The following is an 18,179-nucleotide window of genomic DNA, read 5'->3' as shown; positions in this document are numbered from 1 at the left end:
CAAACTGTGCATGTACTTTTTGGCCAGTGTATGTCTTAAAGGTATGATATGCAACATCTGACTCATACTCTTATGACTCACTGGAAGTGTGTAGCAGTGGATGTATCTTTACAAACTGTGCCTTCTGCCTGTATTTCCTTATTTTCTCATTATTTTCCTGTGCTCGGGACACTTTACCAACCCAAAAACATTGGTATTTGACATCCTGGGAATGAGATTCAACAGTCAACTATCTTTCACATGCACATACAAAGAGCTTTGGTAAATTCTACAGATTCTACCTTTAATCTACATTCACAACGGTCATAAAAAGGTCTTAGAAAGTCTGAAATTTAATGTTGAAACCTCCAGAAATCGCCTTACTTCCTAAATGTTGATATCCAAGTTTGTTTGAAAGTCACAAACTTTGTTGAGCAGAAAATGTGTGAAGTCTTGTTATTGTTGCGTGGTATTGTGTTGCTGACATTGATTGACCAGTCAGTCAGACAGAGCGGCTCTCAGTGGACCTGCAGGGTGTCACTCAGCTTTACAGGGTGGGCGAGACAAAGTGACAGCCGGCGCTGGACAGCTCAGCATCGCATTGTGCAGTCCGTAGGGGTGACCTATTGACTGGCGCATACGCACTACTATGGAGTGGCTTTGGATCGCCGTGGCAACATGTGTGCTCACGTCCTGCTCTGTCAAAGGTAAGTGCTAGAACAAGCAGGGGGGCAGAGCACATGTGAGGCTGTGTGACTATATTTATTGTTACAACAGCCTCTGAAACAGGGCCTTTATAGACAGATTGTGGTGCATTTAAAGTTATGATATTGTAATAAACTATATAGAGGCTCATGTACACCTAGGGGTAAAGTTAAGACTGATGTACCTATCTAAAAGTGACATAAGAGCTTATTTTTGTGCTATAAATGACACTGTCAAAGGAAACCGTTTGTTTAATTCATAAAAAGTGGTTTAGTGGGCCATTTGAGAAGTTTCAGTGGGATATTTTGGAAATAATCCTTCTCTTTAAGGCAACGACTGGTGGTGGGAGTATGAGGAGGGGATACGACACTACAGCAAGGAGGCCCTCAACAAGGTACTGTTTACACTTGCTTTTATCACAGAAAATAAAAATGTTAACTTAATGTTAATCTGATTTTCAAGGCAGAACATAATTTTGATTTTTATTCATTTAAACAGGCAGGTTAATTTATGTGTAACTGTGACAGGAGGACCTTGATAGACAGATTTATTTTTTAAAAAAGAAACACAATTGGACAAAATGAAAGCAAAAACAATGAGTATGTAACAATGGGTAACCTACTTTTAACATAAGAGGCAGGTTACCATGAGGGGGACAACTGACCACATGGAGCAGCAGGCATCCTGAGTATGTGCACAACAAGCAGAGCTCTATGAAACTAAAGAAAAGATAATGTAGTTGCACAAAGATGACAAGTTATAGGAGACAAGACAGGTTTTATCTCAAGGCCGTGTCTCTAGGACAGTCCCACATAGGACAGTTATTTTTTACAACTACTGACGAGAGTTTAGTCCTGCCTATACTAAAGATATGTTTTCTAAACCCTTAACAACAGCAACACAATTACAAAAAACAGTTAATCAATTCATTAATTTTCTGCTCAAAACCACATTTTGTTGATTACATAAATACACAAATACAGTGAAAAGAACAAAAAAACAAAGAGGGGAAATCACATGAAAAGGGACAGTTCTGACTGCTGTTTGAAGGTGTACGATCTTCAGCATTTGGCCGCATGTTCTCATCCACTGAGGTGCTGTTACATCATTCGATGTTTACATCAGCACCATCAAGTCAATAATACAAAACCCAATGCTGTATAAACTGTAAATAAAAGCAGAATGTAATGATTTGCAAATACTTTCTGCCTTGTATTAAATTGAATACAGTACAAAGACAAAATATTTAATATTCAAACTGATTCAATTTGTTGTTGTTTTTTAAATATACACTTATTCTTAATTTGATGCCCTCAACACATTTTAAAAACGATGGGACGGCAGCAACAGAAGACTGGGAAAGTTGTTGAATGCTCAAAAAACACCTGTCTGGAACATTTTACAGGTAAACAGGTTAATTGGTAACAGGTGACAGTGTCATGATGAAGACTCAGTCATTCACAAGCATGGATGGGATGAGGATCACCACTTCATGAAAACCTGTGAAAATAGTCCAGCAGTTTAAGAGCAACATTTCTCAACAACATACAATTGTGGGAAATATTATGTCCGACATGTTTGTATAGAGGAGAAGTGTGCTCACATTTCAAATTGTTTTTGGAAATCGTTGATGTCCTCCAGGCTAAAGAGGTGGAGGACCGTCCAGAATGTTACCAGCACTAACTTAAAAAAAAATCTGTGATGGTATGGGGGTGTGTTAGTGCCCATGGCATCATGGGTAATTGTCACATTTGTGAAGGCCCCGATAATGCTGAATGGTACATGCAGGGTTTGGAGCAATATATGCTACCATCCAGATGGTGTCTTTTTTCAGAGACATTTCTGCTTATTTCAGTAAGACAATGCCAGGACACATTCTGCATGTGTTACAACAGTGTGGCTTCATAGTAACAGAGTTCAGGTACTGACCTGCCTGCAGTTTAGACCCGTCTGCCATTGAAACTGTGACCCCGGACTGTTGAGCTCCTGAAGTGTTAAGCAAGAATGAGAAAGAATTTCACTTTTGAAACTTAAACAGTTAGTGTCATCAGTTCCCAAATGTTTACTGGGTGTTGTTAAAAGAAAAGGTGATGTCACACAGTGATAAACACGCTTCTGTCCAAACTTTTTTATTGCAGGCATCAACATCAGAATGAGTGTATATTCACTACTGTATTCAATTCAATATAGGTCTATTAAAGGATTTGTTAATTATTACTTGATAGTTTTTATTTATGTTTTACAAGGTGTCCCAACTTTTTTTTGGTGTTGGGGTTCGTATATTAAAGGCTTACTCATTTTTTATTATTGTATCATCAACCCTTTGTCAGTATTGTTTATAAAAGTCATGCATTTTCAGGCATTTTAGACATGTAGTAATAGTCTTTTTTTCATGGGAGCCATATTGATATGGACTAAGGCAAACACAGATGTTACTAATGATACTAATGAAGGTTCCACTCTATTTAGTGCAGGAAAAGAACTTTTCCAGTGAGCCAAAATACACAACAGCGGCATCCTGACTCTGTTTGACCTGAATGGAACACAACATTAATTATTATCACTGGTAACATCTGTGTTTGCTCTACTGTTTCACGTCTAAATGGCTGATGTGAAAAAGGTCTATTGACTGCATATTCTATGAAAACGACATAAGTTGTGTTAATGGTAATAATCATTTAGTTGTAGTAGTAGTAACCTGTAACTTGTTTCCTTTTTTTTTTTAGGAGTTTCCAGAGAAAACTCGACCGGTGAGCTTCAAACATCCTTTGTTCCAGTGCCCGGACATGAGTCCTTCACCCTCTGTCCCCTCCTCAGGTCTGTCCACATCACTCGCTCGCCCCCCCACCCCAAATCTGAATCTGTATCCAAGAGTTGAAACGCTACATTCTCTTTAATCTCCGTCTTTCCTTTCACCCTTTGGTCCAGTTGAATTTGTGAAGGCAGCAGATATCAAAGTCATCGCTGCTCTGGGGGATTCACTGACAGTAGGTGTTATTTTTACTTTAACTGCAATGGTAATGCAAGATACTACTTTTGGATCCTCAGTGGGCTTATGCAATTAAAATCATGATGACTAAATGTTGTGGTTACAGCAGTGCAGCCAGAATACTTAGTGTTAAATTTAGTTAAATTTACTTTTTATGACACGTCCAAAGACCTCTTCAAAAATGCAGTAAACAATACCAAAAATTCAGTCGGTGTACTGTTATTTTCCTCAGATGTTGTGTCTCTTCTTTTCAGACGGCCATAGGTGCCAACGCCACCACTGTCCTCGGGATTCCTATTGAGTTTCGTCATGTGTCGTGGAGGTGACAGAAATCATGTGTGAAACCTGTGATGGATCTCTTGCATAGATGATAGTTCTGCATGTAGCCTGCACAAAATATAATTAATATTAATGTGTCTTAAACTTTTCAAAAATAAGTAAACTTTATATTAAATTGTTTTAAAATGACAAACATACATATTTATATGTAAGAGATGGGATTTCCTGGCTTAATATTACTGTTAATTTTTTTTTTTTTTAGATTTTCAGTTTGTAACAATGTTGGAAAATAAATTAACTTTAGTTTTTGGTTAGTGGTAGAAGAAGCACTAAGATTCTCCACTGAAGTAAAAGGGCAAATACCACATAGATTTCCTGCCTTTGAGATGTTACTTAAGTATGTAAGTATAAGTATAAAAGAACTGCATAAAAATGTCCTCTGTGACTGCTACTTTTACTATGTCATTAGATTATTATTACTCATGCATTAATGTAAAAGCAGGACTTTACTGTAGTAGTTAGTTGAGGTGCGGAGTAAGACAGAGACAATTTTCATTATGGGTCTCTTGATTGTTTTCTCCACTGATCGATTGTTTGGTTTGTAATAATTATGAACATTTTGATAAATCCCCTTTATTTTGTTCAGCCAAGTCCAAACCTCAAAACTATTAAAAATATAAATTAAAACAATTAAAAGGAGAAGCAGAGAAGCTGGAGCCATGAATCATGGCTAAAAATCATCAAAATAATTGCAGATTAATTTTATGTCACTGGATTGATTGACTGTTCTTTTCAGCTGTATATTTTCTCATCCTTTGCATGCAAAAATCCTAATTTGCAAAGTAACTAGCAACTAAAACTGGCAAATAAATGTTATGGTCTGTACTGTGGTGGAGAAGTAGAAGGTGTTATAAGAGGAAAATATTCATGTAAAGTACAAGTACCTCAAATTTGTACCTAAGTGCAGTGAGTAAATGTCACCACTGGTTTGGTACTAATACTTTTTACATTTCTTCATCTCATAGTATTGGAGGCTATGGGTCATTTCAGGATGTCATTACTTTGGCAAGTAAGATGTTTTAATCACTGATGATATCTCAGCTTTATCTTAACATCATATGTTTCATATAAACACACACCAGCTAAAGGAAAAAACACCATACATCGTCCTTACGCATTTTTTTTTTCCCCAAATGTGCTCTTCAGATATCATCAAGCTGTTCAATCCCAACCTGATCGGTGCTGCTCCGGGCAAGACAGTTCATGGGATGCAGGCTCATATCAGTGAGACAGGCTTCAACCTGGCTGTGACTGGACACAACACCTTGTAAGGACTCATCAGTGAGACATGTTTTTGAGTTGCTATGCAACCAGTAATATCATTACCTTGTATCCTGATATTAGCTCTGTTTTGGCTTCAGGCAACTTCCACTAAGAAACAGTATGTTTTTGTGCAGTAACGTACGCTCTGGGACCTTCTCTTTTATGGATAAATGGTGCTTAGAAAGATGTTATTCTGTGTTTCTAGCAACCTCCCTGGACAGACGAGACATCTGATTGATACACTGAGAGGTTATGAGGTACGGTAATGCCCTGCTTTCTCTGAAATATAACAACAGAGGGAAGAGGGAGGGTCTGTGAATCTTTTGATGATGGAAATTTACCCTCTGACCCCCTCTGTTGGATCTTCCTTCAGGGTCTGAACTTTGAGGAGGACTGGAAGCTTTTGACCATCCTCATGGGCATGAATGATATCTGTGATTACTGCAAAGATAAGGTCTGCTTTCCTCTTTTTGCAATGAGCTCGGTTCAATAAAAACGTGTTTTTATGGAATATATCATTGTTAAATTTGTCATTAATCTGTGCAGAGTCTCCATGTTCTCTCTAGGCTCTATTCTCAGTCGATAACTTCATTCACTATATGACTGTCTCCTTGGAAATGCTGATGAATGAGGTGAAGTGAAAGAAAAGGAGACGAGACTTATTTGAATTAGTCAGGGCTCAGTATTATTGCAGGTATTCACTACAGCGTGGGTGTCTTTTTCTTCATGCTTCAGGTTCCTCGTATGATTGTTAATGTCGTTCAGATCCTGCCCATGCAGACTCTGAGGGAGGTGCAGAAGCCCACCCCGGGGTGCCTGCTCCAAAGGTGAGCTGCTCTTTCTCAGCATGAATATTTAATTGACCTTTAAAATCATCCCTCCTCTCAAGAGTGTGTTCGGTTTATTGTTACTTAACTGCAGTGTTTGAGCTTCACAGTGCAGTTTGATGGATGTTACCATTTTCACATAAATCTCCCGAAGAGAGAAAGTTTCTCTGTGCTTACCTTAAATCTGAGTTTAAGTCATGTTTTTGACATCTAATGATGCCCAACTAGTTTGGACCTAATCATGGTCCAATATACAATGTGTACAAGTGTGATGTTAAAAGTTGAACCCACCAGCTCTCATACACTTAGACTGGACTTTTGAGTTATGTAGGAGACGTCTGGTGTCCAGCATTTTAAGCTCTGAGAAAAAAGAGCCATATTTGCAATAGCTGTGACCAGGTATGCACACACGTCCATGCATTCATGCATTCATGCATTCATGCATTCACACTCACACAACCTCACAACACTTGACCTGCACGGCAAATTTCTGCCTTAAAGATACGCGTGTGCGTGTCTTTCTACAGAGTTTGGTCATGATGCGTGAGTCCACTTAGAAGTTATAAACCTTCTCGTGGACAGCCCGCCCCCATTTCCCTGCCTTCTTTTATCCAACTGGCATGATCACAAAACACACACCTTCACACACACTCTCACAAAGGATGGGGGAATTTTTGCGGACCAACTGACTCACCAACAGAGCAACTGGTAGCTGACGGCTACTGGTGCAAATAAAAGTTATGTATATGCACATTCATAGCTTTGGACTTTTCATTGAGGGAGAAGGAGCAGATGTAATTTTAGGAATGTTTTAACTGACCTTTGTTTTTTTTATTCATGTTGCACCTGATTTTTCAAAACAAGTTCATACCTTGATTGGTTAACGTATTTCTTTTTACAACCTTCTTTTGTGTTTTACTCTAATTTAGGTCTTTCTGCTCGTGCCTGATAGAGCCAGTGCCCAGGTCTCCTGAACTGCGGGAGCTGATAGAAGTCAATCTGGAGTTTCAGGTTTGGGTTCGATATGTTCAGTGTGCATATTGTCCATAGTTTGAAGCAACAGTTTAAATCATTAACCACCCTTCAAGATCATAATTGACTGTCTAGTAGAACATTATAATGTACAAACTGGATGTGTACCCAAAACATGACATGTTGATTTCATGTTCTTGTGCACAATTGCTGTTATTATAAATCAAGAAAATAGAAGATTAATTGACTTTCGTGTTACGTTCTTCCATAGAAAAGACTGGAGGAGCTGCTGTACAGTGACCGTTTCTTCAGGAAAGACTTCGCTGTTGTTCTTCAGCCCTTTCTGAAACACGCTGATCCTCCTCGACTCCCGGTAAATCTATCCTCGCTCCACAGGCCGCAACGATGTCTGTGTCAGACGATGAATCAGTGTGAAACATGACACAGTAACGGTTGAATCATGAAGGCCTCGTGTGTGACAGCTGTAGTTTTTGCCTTTGTTAACACGAGGCTGAGAATGAGAGAGAAGTCACGTTTCAATAACAACACACTCCATCGGTTAATCTACACTTGTTTGAATGTTTTGTGTCTGTCTGAGCAGAGCGGGAAGATCGATATGACCTTCTTCACTCACGACTGCTTCCACTTCACCATAAAGGGGCACGAGGAGCTGGCCAAGGGGCTGTGGAACAACATGGTGAACAATGAGTCACACTGCTTGTGTTTAATGGCACAGGAGGTTAAAAGTCAACAGCCAATTCATCAACACTCAGAAGGAGTTATTACGCGGCATCTATGCTCACAAAAGAAACGTAGTGAATAATGAAGCAGAAAACAGCAGATCACATACGTATGAAAATGAAGGACACTGATTTTTCTCAATCATTATTTTTGAAAAGCGAGCACATCTACGACAGCTTCATTTGGAGAAAAAAAGAAACGCCAACATATCTCTAGATATTAATTCCTCTCTCTGTCTCTCTGTCCTCTGTCCACAGTTTCAGCCTGAGGGAGGAAAGATGATCGTGAGCAGTTTTTCTGATCCCATCCATCTCATCTGTCCACCTATGGTAGGACAATGTTGTTACTACACCGGCGCAGCACGTGTTACCTTCCCGTGGCTTTAACCTGGAAGCTTTTGGACATTTTTAATGAAACAGCTAAACCAAACAAGAATGACCTTCACTTTTGTTGTATCATATTAAGGAACAATAGCTGCATTTTTCAAAAGACACTGGTTTTTATAGTCTTTCGCAGCTTTTAGGTGATAAAATGTTTCTACTTATTTTAGCCCTGATTGAAAATAATCTTGGTCTAGGTTTACATCTTTTGAAGGGCCAGATTTGAAAAGGGAAAAGTACTACAGTCCAGATATTTACATTTCCTGTGTCTGACCTGTAAATTTAGGAATTTAAATCTGTAAAACACTTTTTTGCGCTTTCTTACTTTTCACAACTGGAAAAGAAACATTATGCACAGGGAAAACAATGCGCCTTTGTAATCCTACATTAGAAGTAGCTTGTTATTTTAATAAACACAGTGTTGCATTTAATGCCCTTTTTTTTTTCTTTAAATTCAGTTTGACTCTTGTACTGCTTAAACAGCCTGAATTAAATCTTCTTAAAATAGTGAATGTCTCATAACAGACGTAACTAATGAATGGGCTAATTAGGCTACTAATAAAACAATCTTCTAAAAAATAATGTAAACACTCATAAACTTAAAATGGTAGCAAGTTATTATATTATTATATGTCAGATCACAATCACATACAGTAAATTGTTTAAATGTGAGTATTGGGGATCCTGGCCTAAGAGATGTCTTTGATTTTGTGAACTATTTTCTTTCTACCGAACTCCATCTGCCAACTGTATCACCGCACCACCCAGCTCAGTGGTGCTAACGTTGTGCACAGCTGAGAAGTTTACACCCCACACTGTCACAAGCATGATACCCCCGTCCATGAGTACATGCAGGCTTCCTTCTGCGCAGTGATACAGTTGACAGGTGTAGTTTGGTAGACAGAAAATTGTTCCTACATGAAACTGTCTGTGGATTATCTTGAATAGCCTGGTGAGTTTTTAAAATGCATTTTTCTTGGTGCTTTGAACACCACAAGCCGAGTGCCGTCTAGTTTCATTTTATAAGAGAGAAGGCAGACATCTCTACAGCCAATCTCCAAAACTCAGCAGTTCATACCGAAATGATCTAGACAGTTAAAAAACTCTACAGGTAAGCGGAAAAAAAGATTACTTTTGATGGTGAGCTGAACTGTCCCTTTAAGATGGATAAACAGCCTCAGTTTAGATGTTACAGCTATTTTTTTCTTTTGTGAAAGTTATGTTAATGCAGTTGCATGCAGTTTTAGTTGGTTGTTCAACAGCAGGCAGTTTCATGCTAGAATTGACCCATTTCACTGTGTTGTTTCCTCTGTGTATGTATTTACTGTCTGTCCTCTGGGTTCAAGGTTTGTGGTGACAAATACTTGTCTGAACAGTCCCTGTTTGCAGTTGCTTTATCATGTAACAATAGCATGAATATGACCAAAAGGAAAATTGAAATATTAATTCTAATTTGCAAGTCTTCATACAGTTTTATGTTGAATGGAAATCCGTGGATGTCTGGATGATTGTAAATCAGTGCAAAAACTACGTCATGCTTTGGAAAATGGTCCCCATTGATGTGTGGATAAAGAGCTAAAACATGCAAAACCATGATCCCTTTTATGCTGTAAGATGCACAAAGTGATTAAAACATCCCATTTTCTGTGTCTCGTCTGCAGGAACACCCGTACATCTTCACCCGACCGATTGCAGCCAGGTCAGGACAGCCTCGTCTGCAGTCTGACGCTCTGTCACGGGCCGCCGTCTTCCTGCTGCTCTCGCTCCTCGTGGCTTTGGGATGTCTCGGACTTGTGTAGCTTACAGTTTTTTTTTGCTGGACTATTTCACAAGCATGTCACTGCTGCATCAGTTACTGTTGAGACGACACAGTGGATCATCATCTGCAGAGGAGAGTTTGTGAGCCACTCTTTGCATAACTTTGCATGTCTGTGGCCCCAGACAACAGCATTAAGAGGAAATTACTGCAGTTACCCCAGAGGTAATGTGACTGTGAATCCTGTAACCTAAATATTTCATTTTTAGGCAGATGGAGGTGGAGGTAGTGAGCAGCTTTCCCCATATGAAACAACTGCTGCTCTTTGCAGCAAGTTCTTTGAAATTTTAATTCATTACCCCTGTTGCACTGTGATGACTGACCTGCTCTGACCACACACTGGCTGTTGGGACGGGACGATCTTCTTTGTTTCTCCCACATGTGTAATTAAAATGATATACTGTAGGTGTATTTTTAAGGAAAAGTCTTGCCAAGTGCTGCTTTAACTTAACTGCAGATTTTGTAAGCATGAAGTAACAATTTTTGAATTGTTAATGTGACATTTATACATTCATATATAAAACATTAAACTAATTAGACTTGGCCCAAAACTTAAGCGATGTCTGTGGAATCTGTTAAAGTGCTTAAATGTACTACAATGAGGTTTTAACTGGTTAGTGGTTATGAAACAGTCTCAATTTAATACTGATGCCTCTTATAGCCCCTACAACAGCAAATGAGACCAATCACTGAGAAGGTCGACTGTTCCTAGATACTGTAGTTATTCTTAATGTCTGCCACTGGGCTGGATTCAGATGCGTTTGTTTTCACATTCTCCCAGGCCAGTTAAAAAGAAGCAGGAGGAGCTCTTTCTCTCCAAGTGTCTATTTGTGTATTTGCGAGAACAGTCAGCTATTTGGCTGTTTACAGCCAGCCCTCAGCCCCTATAAAGAGCAACAAAATCTCTGTAGAGGAGAGACTGTGGTGGATGAATGGGTTAAACTCTTTACTGTGAGACTGGGTTTTGAGTCTTGTGTGAAACTAGAAGTTGAAGTTGATGTTGACTTGATTATTTGAATAATTTTTAGTTTTTTTTATTATTAATATTATTTTTTTGTTTTTTGTTATCATTATTATCTTATCATTATTATCATTTCAGTAATTTGGATCAGTTTAGGCAACAAAACTACTGGTTAGATTTGGGAAAAGATCATGATTTGTCTCTGCCACACTGGCTAATTTCACCTTGGGGTGTAAAGCATTGTTACTGACACCTGGGTGCAGATAGCATCTGCCCTTTTCTTTAGGCAGTTTTATTTTTGACATTACATTTTGTGTTTATGGCACTGGAAACACGACCGCTCATGTCAACATTCCTTAATTACCATGGACAGTGCGTGAAAAATAAACTATGCATTTTACACTCAAAGTAACAACGCTTATTTCTTAATTTCATCTTTACTCCCTGGGCAGGTTAAAACAAATGAATGCCTGATGCTGTCGGTACAGTGCTTCAACAAGTAATACAGTGCAATACAATACAATATACAATACAATGCGTAAATACATCACAAAAATACAAATAAAAACAAGAGATAAAAGTTAATGACAATGTAAACATGTGACAACATTGTTTGGTTTGCTTTCGTTAAATAATTCATACTGTTTTGACTATACATTTACATTTTCTGATATTAACAAAGTGCATCATGTTCCGTTTTGTTGAACAGACAATGAAAAAGTTGAAATTCACCAGACAAAATAACAAATTGCATCAATCCACCGCATTAAATGCATTAAAATCCAGCAACATGCAGTGTGCCTGTGCAGTCACGCAGAGGGACCCTGCTGTTGTAGAGGGCCCTGATCAGCTTATTGGAATAATTTAAAGATGGAAAAGAGTTTGTCATCCGTATTAGCCACTGTGACTTCTCAAACCAGAAACAGTTTAGTCACACGTCTGCTCCTCGGATCTCCAGGCTGCTGCTGGCCCACTTTCACTTCTCTGTCCTCCAGTACCTGCAGTACTATGCACTAAGCATGAGGAGAGAAAAAATGATGGAAGCACATCTCTGCTAATGTGATGAAAAGAAGAAGATCCTTCAAGTCATTATAATGAGAAACACAGCACATGATGCAGGCTAAACCTGTAGGACAGGGGTAGTCAACTAAAATTCAAAGAGGTCCAGTTAGAGAAAATTTCCTAAAGCAAAGGTCCGGAACATCATAATGTCTAACTTGTGTTATGATTTAGAGTGATATATACTGAAGTAGTGTAGTAGTTGTATCAACGTCTACATCAGGGGTGTCAAACTCATTTTGGTTCAGGAGCCACATACAGCCCAATTTGATCTCAAGTGGGCTGGACCAGTAAAATTAAAGCATAATCTATCGATTACTCTGCCGATTAATCGAGTAATCAGATAAGAAATATTGCGTGTTCTGCATTTTTTCCTATTACATTACTTTTGCTTTTGCTAAAAGTAAAGGTAGTAATGTTTGCAGAAACCACAAACAGAAGATGGAACTAACTCTCACTCTCACTGACTAATTTGAGAAGATTTGGATGAAAACTTTTCATGATAAATTCATTCCAATTTGAAGGTTTGGCCTGGTGGTGGCGCTAGAGGACAGGTCAAGGTTTCATTATCAAGGGGTTATTTATGTATTCAACAAATAAACAAAGTGTCTGACACAAAAACTTGGTCAACAATTTTCTGTAAATCATTTTCTGGAGGCAAATGTCCTTGGGGTCAGATTGACCCCGAGGGTAAAATGTGTTAGTAATATTTGAGGATAATAGGAGGGTTAAATCACTTCAGCTTCCACTCAAGGCTTAAACTGTTCCACTAACACCACTTACTTAAAATGTGTTCTGATACAGTTATTACCTGTTAAAAAGTGTAATCAGTAATATAACCCAAGTATCACAATATTGTAATCTGATTACTTTCTGTTACATTTTGATTACCTCCTTATAAAATATAGTGAAATTCTTTAGCTTTAAAATAGTGTTGTTTGTGCCGTACTTTCATCACCAATCAATCAGCCAACTAGTCTGTCAATTAATCGAGTAGATATTTGGTTCATAAAATGATGAAAAATGTTGATCAAAGTCCAAGATGTCCTCAAATGTCTCCACAACTCATAAATATTCAGTTTACTGTCAGAGAGGAGAAAAGAAACCAGAAAATATTCACATTTAAGAAGCTGAAATCAAACAATTATAACTTTTTTTAAATTAAAAAATTAGTCAAAATTAATAATTGATCAACGTATCGTGTCAGTCTTTTCACTTGAAAGGTAGGCCATATTTTTATTTCCTGTAATGATTATTTTTATTATCAATTAATTGGTCTACCATTTTCACCATTAATTGATTAGTTGTTTGGTCCATAGAATGTCAGAAAATGGTGAAAAAATGTCCAACATGACATCTATTAATGTCTTGTTTTGTTCACAACTCAAAAATATTCAGTTTACTGTAAGAGAGCAATAAAGAAACTAGAAAATATTTCAATTTAAGAAGCTGAAATCAGAGAATTTGGACGTTTTTAAATTAAAAAATACTCATTTGATGAATAGGGACACTAAAACCTAAATGAGATAAAAATGACAAAAGAATGTCTTCTATTGATAATGTATTAAACATCAGCAATTAAAAAGTAAAATAATTATTTAATTTACATTCATCTCATATTAAATAGGTTTTAATTATCAAGTAATATGTCTCTCTCTCTCTCTCTCTCTCTCTCTCTCTCTCTCTCTCTCCCTCTCTCTCTGTGTGTGTGTGTGCGTGTGTGTATGTTCAGGTCAGTCTTGTCCTTATATATAGATATATATGTGCTCTCATCACTTCTGTACAACAAACAACACCAACACATGTCTGAAACACAAGTTCAGACATTTCTCTAGGATATTGAATGGGAGAGGTCCATTTTAATGTCTTTATTTAGTGAAGAATTTTATAGGATAAAGACTCTATAAAAAAAGATTTTGTATTTGTCACCACACAGTATGTTTAACCATAGCCTTAGGATTTAAATTATACAATTTATTACCTGTGCCCTGATTATCTACCATTTCTTTTTAATAGTGCAGTGGGCTGAATTTCAATAAGTTCTTGTAGCTGTTTGATTTTATAATGAAATTATAAAAGAAATAATTTCATAACATGTCTCAAAATGATGAGAAAACTTTCTTGAAATAAGTTTCTTATTATTTTGAGAGATAAAGAAATTATTATTGACATACTAAGTCATTTTGAGGGATTTTCTTATTATTTTGAGATACACTCTCATTGTTTTGAGATATTAAGTCATTATTTTGAGAGGTTTTTCATTATACTGACATACAGGCCCCCCCCCCCCCCCATCCCCCCCCCCCCCCCCCCCCCCCATCACACTGGCACAAATGGGCTTCCATACAAAGAAACCAACCACAGAGAACAAAAACATTAAATCTTGTAAATGCTTCTGGATGCCGAGCAGAACAGTGTGTGTCGTTTATCTGCACACACATTATCCTCATTCAACATAAGTAGCTGTGGTACATAAATATCTACTACAGATGAGTTTCCTATTCATGTGCTTTCTGGTTAAGTGCACGCGCACACTGTACAGTATTGACTCTGTTTAATCAGTATAATTACATGGGCAGGTGGAAGCTATATTAAGCGCAGCTCAGGTTAATGTACTCGCATGGTAGGGTTGAGTTGTATAGAGCAGAATGGGGTGGTTTACTAAAGGTAAACATGTTTTACAGCTCGTAATGCAGGCTAAACATTTTAGACGTTGAATGTGAGATTTATTACTTTAACGTGTTTACTTACTGAAACATTTTAAAGATAAAGACTCTGAAATTCAAGTATAAAAAGAGGATTTTTATTATGTACTTCAGTTAATCACACACTTTCATATCTAAAATATATATTTCCTGTGTCCCCATTTTCTACCACTTCTCTTTAATGTTGCAGTGGGCTGAATTTCAATCAGCCCTTGTAGCTGTTGGATTTCATAATGACCTTATTATTATTGCATTCAAAGAAAAACCCTCTTCATGTTTAAACAAAGCTGTTGCTGCGTTTATGTGGGACAAATATGGATGACGTAAATTAGCCTCTATTGTCTCTCTGAAAGCATAATGAGATCTTTGGGATCTCGGTGGACGATGCGAGAGGAAATTTGAAACGGCAAACAGTCTAACCTGCGCCTCGGAAAACCTCTTTGTCTGTTGTTTTTTAGGTGAATGTGTCAGCAACAAAAGAGAGAATGACCTCAAAGGCTCCATGTAAAAGCAAACAACTTTAGGATTTTCCATAGGTTTGTTGTATATACAGTGAATCCATTACTGTGGGCCATTTGGCAACAAAAGCTTCCAAAACACAACCTTATATAATACATAATATTAAGATAATGCAGAATCAGCTGGTGATAATTGTTTAGTAATAGGTGGATTCCATACAGAATTTTATTGCATTTCAGAGACAAACATCTTTAAGTTGCTGTATGATCCAACAGTCAAAACAATCAATCTCCAGTGTTATTGACAAGTCACGATCAGATTCCTGACAGAACATCTATATCCAGTCTTTCTCCCTCACTTCATTATAATAATGTATGCTTAAACATGTCTGTCCATTCTCCCCTGATGTTTCCAGCTGGCACTTAATGGATGTTTTTGGTTTAGTTCTCTTCCAGGTTGAGGTCCCTCTTCATTAAAAACAACATACAACATCATACATCATACGTCATCAGAGGGGATGAACCTGATTCATTCTGTTTGTGACTTATGAAGGACTCTTGATTTGAAAAAGTCAGAAATGACAGAAGGGCGAGACTCTGAGTCACATTTACAAATCCATCTGTTACTTCGCCACCACAGACGGCGCCATGGCTGCATCAATACGCAGCACAGTGAGGCTGCTGATATTTAAGAGCTGCAAACCTCAGCGTGCACAAACCTCAGATCAATTCAGGCAGACTATACTTTAAATATATTCAACTAAACAATCCCTCTGCCCTGCATGCTCTCCACTTCTTAAGGAAGAAAGGTGGATGCTATAAATGTGGCACACTGACCTTTGGCACGTGCTGCGACATGCAGATGATTTGAGTCTAGCGGCACTGTGAGGTTTGTTTTGAGCTAAATACTAACCTCAGCATGCTCACAATAGCAATGCATATCATTTTATTCCTACATATAATCTTAGTTTAGTATGTTAGCTTGTTAATGATTGCTAATTAGCAGTAAACACAAAGAACAGCTGAGGCTGATGGGAATGTCATTAGTTTTGCAGGTATTGGACAAAAGGAAATTTTGACCTGATGGTGATTTAAGAGGAAAAGACAGAAGATCACCAAAGTGATTACAATTTATTCAGACAGGAACATGAATGTTTGTAGCAAATGTCACGGCAATGTATCCAACAGCTGATAACCACAAATGTCAGTCTTTTTTGGCGGTACTAGATGAAAAGCCGTAGGATCAGCAAAAGCAGAGGGATTCATCACAAATATTGTACCAGTCCACCCAGTAGACGTTCAGATATTTCACAGTGAAAAGAATTAAGCTTCTGGTGGAATGGAAATGAACAAAGAATTTTCATAGCAACGCATCTTAAAGTTGTTGAGATATTTCTGTCTGAGCCAAAATGATCAGCTGACAGACCAACGCTGCTTCCCTCGAGCAGCTAGTTAAAAACAATCTCATGTTTCTATGTGAACTGTCAGAGACTTTGATCAAACTGGACTCAGTCTAATTTGGTGGAATATAAATAAATAAAATAATTGTGAGTTAACATTATTTAATTGATGATCCATTAAGTGTTAACCAATAACATTAAGACATAAGATCATATATTAATAGTGATCAACAGGAATTTGTGATACATCCTATATTAATTCATGTCTGTTTTGCACCCTATGTTTCTAACAATCAGAGAAGATTCCACCAATAACCACATTCAAAAGCTCACAATATCAGGTAATATATATATATATATATATATTTATGAAGTATTTAGTAATATCTATAGTTATTTGATTTGTTACCAGTATATATTGTATATTATGTCATACTCAACTTAAATTTTGATTCCATGTGGTGATGAATAAGAGGGGTTGCATTGTGCTGGGTTATACAATGTGAATAGGAGCCACCTGTTCACATGATCAAAGTCGGCACAGTAATAGCCATGACAGCAGTGATTTTCATTAAACTGTCACCTAGCAACGCATTCAGGTAGTCAGGAGACATGATCAGTAAATACAGTCTGATGATACAGCTTTGTTCTGTATGGGAACACAATATAACGGACAAAAGACATAAAATCTGTGCATCTATTTTTTAAATTCACATGCCCGCTTGATCAGATTAAAGACACTTTCCATTGGTACAGTTATGGTATACAGGGGAGACTGGGGGGAAGTGTAACAGGGAAAATGTAACACACTCAGTTCTGGATTCTCTCTCTGGTCATGGAAGAGGAGTAGGATCATTTCACTTCAGCAGAAGTTTTCAACAACAAAAAAAATGATTTTGAGGTATTAAAGTTACTTTTTGGATGTGCGGTATTTTTTCCTTCTGCTGTCTAAAGTTTAGGTGACTACAAATTTAAACATCAATTTTATCTGTATCATTTATATCCAACCACGAGGACAGAAAATCAGTAACTTCAGCAACATCTCACTGATGTTATCCACTTGTTTTTAGCCAAAAGCAGTGAATTAATGAGACTTACTTTTTGTTGCCCGCACCAAGGGTGCAATTGTAACACTGTGACTTCTGTCATTACATTTAATATTACAGTTTTGTCCTTATTAGTGGAAATATACAAATTGATTTATTAATTTGTGTGCATGTGTTTCTTATATCGAAGGACGACAAGTTTATTTCAAGTAGTCAGGTGAGCTATGAAGAAAAATATATAGAAGAAAAAATAGAAATCCTGGCCTGCAAACAATATTACTGCAGAATTAACCTTCACAAGTCTTTTGGAAGTCGTTCCTGGAGAAAACTTGTATATACAGTAAGCACAGTAAAATGAATCTCAAAATAGTCCACATGAATAGAAGGCGTCACTTCCTCCCTCATCCATCACTATGAGGTATTCCTAACCTGTGCACGCCCTGACAACCACCGAGGTATGATCAGGTACAACAGCAATCATTTGCCCCAGGATGATGTCACTTCCTCTCTCCACCTCGTCCTATAAAAGCGGGTGCTGT

General features: G+C 37.6%; 1 protein-coding gene across 1 annotated transcript; it reads left to right on the top strand.

The window, feature by feature from the left end:
- Positions 1-14: 14 nt before the first annotated feature.
- LOC146314205 (phospholipase B1, membrane-associated-like) lies at positions 15-10,553 on the top strand. Its single transcript, XM_084737477.1, has 16 exons — positions 15-686; positions 1,014-1,078; positions 3,411-3,501; positions 3,613-3,671; positions 3,928-3,995; positions 4,978-5,021; positions 5,159-5,279; positions 5,481-5,532; positions 5,649-5,729; positions 5,842-5,907; positions 6,011-6,102; positions 7,032-7,113; positions 7,346-7,447; positions 7,676-7,771; positions 8,073-8,144; positions 9,857-10,553. The coding sequence occupies exons 1-16, from the start codon at positions 629-631 to the stop codon at positions 9,992-9,994; spliced, it is 1,287 nt and encodes a 428-aa protein (XP_084593603.1). The 5' UTR covers positions 15-628; the 3' UTR covers positions 9,995-10,553.
- The last annotated feature ends 7,626 nt before the right edge of the window (positions 10,554-18,179 follow it).

Source organism: Lutjanus erythropterus, chromosome 15 (genome assembly GCF_056507025.1).
Source record: "Lutjanus erythropterus isolate fLutEry1 chromosome 15, fLutEry1.hap2, whole genome shotgun sequence".
NCBI classification, from domain to species: domain Eukaryota; kingdom Metazoa; phylum Chordata; class Actinopteri; order Lutjaniformes; family Lutjanidae; genus Lutjanus; species Lutjanus erythropterus.
This window is presented reverse-complemented; position numbering and strand designations above follow the sequence as displayed.